The sequence below is a fragment of the Dermacentor variabilis genome, chromosome 6 (assembly GCF_050947875.1).
Source record: "Dermacentor variabilis isolate Ectoservices chromosome 6, ASM5094787v1, whole genome shotgun sequence".
Taxonomy (NCBI): domain Eukaryota; kingdom Metazoa; phylum Arthropoda; class Arachnida; order Ixodida; family Ixodidae; genus Dermacentor; species Dermacentor variabilis.
In genome coordinates, this window is record NC_134573.1 from 196,257,214 (window position 1) to 196,263,213 (window position 6,000).

At 40.3% G+C, this 6,000-nt stretch overlaps 1 protein-coding gene across 4 annotated transcripts in view; it reads left to right on the plus strand.

Moving 5' to 3' along the window:
- LOC142586040 (E3 ubiquitin-protein ligase SHPRH) overlaps nt 1–5,794 on the plus strand; it is a 444,374-nt gene extending 438,580 nt beyond the window's left edge. For 2 of the 4 annotated variants that reach the window (XM_075697266.1, XM_075697267.1), the window contains exons 23-24: nt 1,345–1,458; nt 5,571–5,794. In XM_075697266.1, the coding sequence (XP_075553381.1) occupies nt 1,345–1,458; nt 5,571–5,652 (196 nt within the window). In that variant the 3' untranslated portion in view covers nt 5,653–5,794. The remainder of the gene's footprint in view (nt 1–1,344; nt 1,459–5,570) is intronic. The other 2 variants (XM_075697264.1, XM_075697268.1) reach the window with 2 other exon arrangements.
- Nucleotides 5,795–6,000: the final 206 nt, after the last annotated feature.

Genomic DNA, 6,000 nt, shown 5'->3' on the forward strand with positions numbered 1-6,000 from the left:
CCGACTGAGAATAACATCCTTCAGGATTCAGACAGACGCCTCAGAGTAGTTGTTAGTATTCTGTCCTCTTGTGACACCCCCAGCACGGTACAAAAGCACCCACTCAGAATTTTAAAGAGCCATTCTTGCCAGAAATTTTTCTATGCAAGAAATAAGTTAGGCCAAAGTATTGCCGTATCTTGTGGACAAAGTATGTGAATGTTATTTCTGTCGTTTTCGTTGAATAACTCCATTATTCACTGGCTGTAAACTTGTGGCGAATGTCATGCATTAATTGGAATGCATCATGTAGCCGCGCAAACAACAAAGGACAAAGAAGGAAACACACAGGACAGGCGCGGAACTTCAACTGAGATTTACTCCCGGAAATGTATCATAATAACACTTGCTAATCCTCAGCTGGAATCACAAGCTGGAACCTGGGTTGCAGTGCATTTTTTTGCTGCAGTAAATGCATGATACTTACTTGAAACCCTTTAGCCCACTGCTTGAAGTGTTGAAGCAGTGTTGACAAGCATGTACAACAGCAGCAGCGAACTGCGAAGCTTGTTGCATCCTGTATTTGCTGACCATTACCACAGATACCTTTTAGTAGATGTCTAAGGCACTTGTCCTAACAAACAATACTCGGACGGAACTCTACATAACACCACAGAAAAATTGAAGCCTAATAGTAAAAACAGTCGCAAGCTAGTTCTACTGTTCTATGTAGTGACACCATCTCATCAACTTTGTTTAACTGTATCAAGTAATATTTACCTTGATTTCTGTTATGTTCTTTTTCTATCATTTTTAAACTTAGTGTAAGCACTTTAAGCCTTTTTGTTACCTTCTGAAATCTTGCCATGAGGGGGCGCCGGTCATCTTTTCGTATCTTGTTGTGCGCAGCCAAAAGCGAGCGCCACTCAGCTTGGAGAAGATGAAAGATGCACAGCAATTGTGTTGCTGAGGGCCAGACGTCGCAAAGGGCATTTTTCTGCGCCCTGGAGTTGTCGGTCATGAATGCTGTCGGAGCCGAGAGGTAAAAAAGAACTTAATGAACCGGCGCTTTAATGGATGAACCCTGCATTTCCTTAATATATTAGCATGCCATATAAAATCATGCAAGGGCATGGTCTCATAAGCAAGATACAAATGCATTACTTCACGCTGTCTTTCGAAAGGAAATATGTAATCTTACTGACATAAAAGGCCTGTTCCGAATGTTTACATATAGTTACCGTATCTACTCGCATAATGATCGCACTTTTTTGTCAAAAAAATTTACGCAAATTCAAGGGTGCGATCATTACACGAGTTAAATTTCCTGCGAAAATATTTTTTTTCATCCCGCATTTGCTGCAGGATGACAGCAGATCAACAAACAGGCGGCTGCCGATGTAGCAGTGCGGGATCCCAAAGCAAAAATGGTGGCCGGTGGAGCAAGCCGAACGCGCCAAATGCAATTTTTGTCTTTTCGTGAGTACATTACGCGAATTGAAACAGTTTCTTCCGTATCAGTAATGAATAATATCGTTAATATCTGCAAGTCTGCGGCAATAACGTGGCCATGTCCACTCTGAGGGGACAGAAACAGAGATGGGCGTGCTTGGCTGCCAGTGACATAGAAACACATGGCGGGTAAATGCGGAAACTGCGGCATTTGTGTTCACTACTATCCTAATACGGCAGTTTCCGCTAAGGGTGGGCGAATATCTTAGCTGTGTTACAAGCGTCGACGTATGAATAGGGTACACTTCTAACCTATCAGTGTAAACGTGGCCACAATCGTTGCCGCTCGCGATTTGTTGCGGGCCCACGAGTGCAGACGAGAAGAACCGAAAGGCGCCCTTTATTTTGTTGTCGACCAAAACATTGATGAAGCCTACAAATAATAAAGCCGAGGCAAGCTTGGTTGCAGCTTTCTTTTTCATGGAAGTGCAGAAAGTGATGAAAACAATGAACTGGGGCATCTGCTTAAGAATGTTTGGTGCGTGCAGACCGCTTGGTATGTCTTGAACAGTCGTTCGCGTAGCATTCGACAGCATTCGACAGATGGTAAGCGCGATCATCATTGTTATTATAGTTCAAGCTTTATATAAGTTTTTTAGTCAAGTATCCTAGGTTCCTTTTTTCTTTCGTTTTTGTTTTCTTTCAGATTCAGATTTATTCGTTCCAAAAAAAAAGAAGTAATTACATGACAAATATACAGACGAGGGTCCCAAAGTGAAAGAACTGTAGTGGGACCCTCGGTGAATAATAACAACATTGATGGTGATATCAATAGTCAGCAAATTAGCGTATTATAAACATCTACAGATCAAATACATCATTAGACATGTCATTTACAATCAAACATGAAAAAGCACGTTATAACAGAAAGTCGGAAAAAAGCATGAATGAAATACAACAAATGAGATGTGAGATAAATGTCAAAGGTACACCGCCAGATCGTAGTTAAGTTATCGCAGGAAATGATGCTTAAGGTGATTTTTAAAAATTGCAAGAGAAGTACAGGATTTCATGGTTGATGGTAATTCATTCCAAAGAGAAATTGCAGCGAAGGAAGATGTTTTTTTGCCGTAATTGGTATGAACCATGGGTAACAAGAAATTGTTGTTAGCCGCGAATCTGGTCATATTTTTATTCTGCAAAAGGTCAGTTGCAATGAACGGATACATAAGGTTATTATGAAGCAACTTGTGGAGTAAGACGAGTATGTTAAACTGGAGCAAATTATTCATACACAAGATATTATACGCGCGAAGTAACAAAGAGGCATTGGATTGCATGGAGCTAGAAGTGATAATGCGTATTGACTGACTTTGGATATGTTGAATTGATGATAAGTGACAAGCGTACGTGTTGCCCCATGAAACAATGCCGCAATTAATGTGACTATGAATGAACGCATAATACAACGCTAGCAGAGCCTCACGAGAAAAAAAAGGGCGAGCTTTAATTAATACACGTATGCCAAACGCAGTCTTGTGCGAAATGTAAGGTTAGGGTCAAGATGTATGCCAAGAAAAGTGACATCGGTGCTAACGGGAGTTGAATGAATTCTAAGCTTTATTTCAGGAATAGAAGTTAAGGCCCTTTGAGCACTTTTGAATAACATAAATTTAGTTTTTAAAGGATTAAGAACTAAGTAATTGTTGCTACACCATTTTATAATGTTACTTAATGCAATATTTAACTTAGAAGTAAGAGTAGTAGCAGATTTGTCAGATGAAGATATGGTTGTGTCATCTGCGTATAAAATGCAATGAACGCAGTTGGTGGAGTTAAGAGAATCCGGAAGATCATTAATATATAAAAGGAAACGCAAAGGGCCCAGAACTGATCCCTGCGGTACACCTTGGTTAATACATTTTGTTACTGAGAAAGTATTTGCTGCATGTACTGTGTATGGCCGGTCAAGTAAATAATTTTTTTAAGAATGTTAGCGCAGGACCGGTTATACCATAAGAGTCAAGTTTATTAAACAGGGCTTGATGGTTAACCGTGTCATAAGCTTTACTGAAGTCTAAAAATACAGATCCGACTAAGTTTCCCGAGTCAATACATTTTTTTATGTAGTCAGTTAGAGATAGAACAGCTAGATTCGTGGAACTTCCTGGGCGGAAACCAAATTGATTGTTCTTTAGCAATTTAAACTTTGTTAAGTAGTTATTAAGACGTTTAACAAATAATTTCTCAATGAGTTTACTAAGGCAGGAAAGAATTGCAATTGGTCGGTAATTATTAACTGTGTGTTTGTCGCCTTTTTAAAATTTTTTTAATGTCTTCCTTACAGATCTTGCTTACGAGCGCAGCATTTGCTTTTCAGTCTTGTTCTTCTAGGTTTTTATTTGTTGGTGGGTCAGAGCATGTGCTTCAACCTTCCTTCACATATTTTTTTAGTCTAGTGTCATATTGTGCAAAATTCTCTACTATCTGTTATCCCTTCTGGTATATTGGACCCCACGGTTCTGCCATGATACATGGCTACGATGTGGTTGTTTAGGGGGCAAGAGTGACTCTTTGATATGTGGCTCTTTTATCATGTGATACCCCATGGGTTTCGTGCTGTACTTACAATTATCATATTTCTTCAGTAAACCTTAGTTGGAATTAAGTGCCGCTCCTGTGTACTCGTCTCATCCTTGTTTCTTTCGTGCTATTGTTTTTCCTTCTCAATTATGAAAGAATTCACCCAAGAAAATGTTTTACCTCCCCTTATGCGCTCCTTGTTTACATGATTGTTACCAGTGAAGATTTTGCTAACAGCCCCAGTTCTAGCTACTAGCTATGGAGCTGTTGATGGTGGGTATATTTCCATATTGTGCGGCAGTCAGTAAATGTAACTGAAAATCAAAGTGTTTTTGGCTGTTTTGGGAAAAGCATGGATATGTGTTTTCTGCAACCGTAATATACTAGTAACTTACTGTTTTATAAAACTGGCAAGTCATATTAATATTGGTATTATAAAATTATTGTTATTAAATTCTAGTATTATAAAAATGCCATTTGTTCCTTCAGCAGCACTAATGCAGATTCTTTTACAAAATGTTTTTATTGCAATATACAATTTGTATCTCTTTGTTGCCGAAGCATGATGGGTGCCTGTCCTTCCTTCAGCAGCTAAAAAGCAGCATGGTACCCCTCCCTTGTTTGAAAACTGTGCACAAACACAGCTACAAGCACTGCTCCTCCTTTCGTGGCCGTGAGCAGCACAGTGGCCGTGCTACCGCCCGCATCACATGATGATGTTGAGTCCACGAACACAATGTTTTGTGGTGACTCTAGGCTCTGGGCGCGCTGCATAATTGTCGTCACAACGAGCACTGCCCAACAGTCATTGGACGTGCTCGCTGAGCAGACATCAGTGCCTGCATATCCACAGTGAAAAGTGTCAGCTTTTCTACATGAATTGTTGTGTTGCTATTACTAAAAATGTCAGCATGTGTGGTATATGTGAAAAATCGTTATTCTAATGATGAGGACGACCTTATTCTGGCTCAAGGAACAAAGTTTTCTTTTTATATGAAACTACCGAAATGTGCATGGAGCCTTACTTAACAGTAACAGCCGCATCCTCTACTCCTTTTCCATTGATGATAGTACATGGGTCATGCCAGTCACTACAGAAGTGGACAATTTTACCTGGATTCCTTTACCTGGATAGACACCTTGGAAGGATGCACGCATGCTCGCACAAGGAGTCAGTTAAACATCACCAGAGCCGGGATAATGTAAAACTATTCCAATCTGTTTTAATTTTAACTCCACCATTAGCCCTCCATAATAGGTAAAATTGGCTCAAGTCCAGTCTATGTGTGCGCGGCGGCTGCCCATATAGGCAGTGACCGAGCCATTTTGACCTATCAAGGGGGGCTAATGATGCATTTGGAATAAAAAACAGAATGAAACAGTTTTCTATTGTCCCTGGCTTGGTTTGCCCTATGTAAAGGCATTAGCAATAATGTTATACACAGTGCTTCCCGACTTTGGACTTGTGGTGCCATTCTGCACTTGTTTTCAAAACTATTTTGTTCAAGCATTGCTTCTGATGTTTAACCCATTCTAAAATGCCTTGGTCATTTCAGAGCAAGTACGACCTGCATGCCTGCCCCATCTGCCACCGTCTTGCGATGTCAAGGGAATGCTATAATACAACTTCCTTGTTAACAAGTTAGCAAGTATTGTGAGAACTTTCACCACATGGTTTTTGCCAAGTTATGTATACAGAAACCACAAGTGTGTCACACCAAATTTTTGTCTGTTTGAAGAAAACTGCTTTGTATTTGACGCTAGTAGACTCTGGAAAGATTATCGTTTACACTAGTCCCTGCTGGAATGAAGCTCCATCTTTTTTTCTCACAAATGACCTCGTTCCTCTCTGAAAGTGGTATCGAAATGTGGCAAATGCCTCGAGCTCCGATACGTGAGCGTCTATTTCTACAAGGGACATGTACAGGGTCGCCAAACCACGAGTTGTCCCTTCAACTTGCAGTTCACAGCACTTAGGCATAGTGA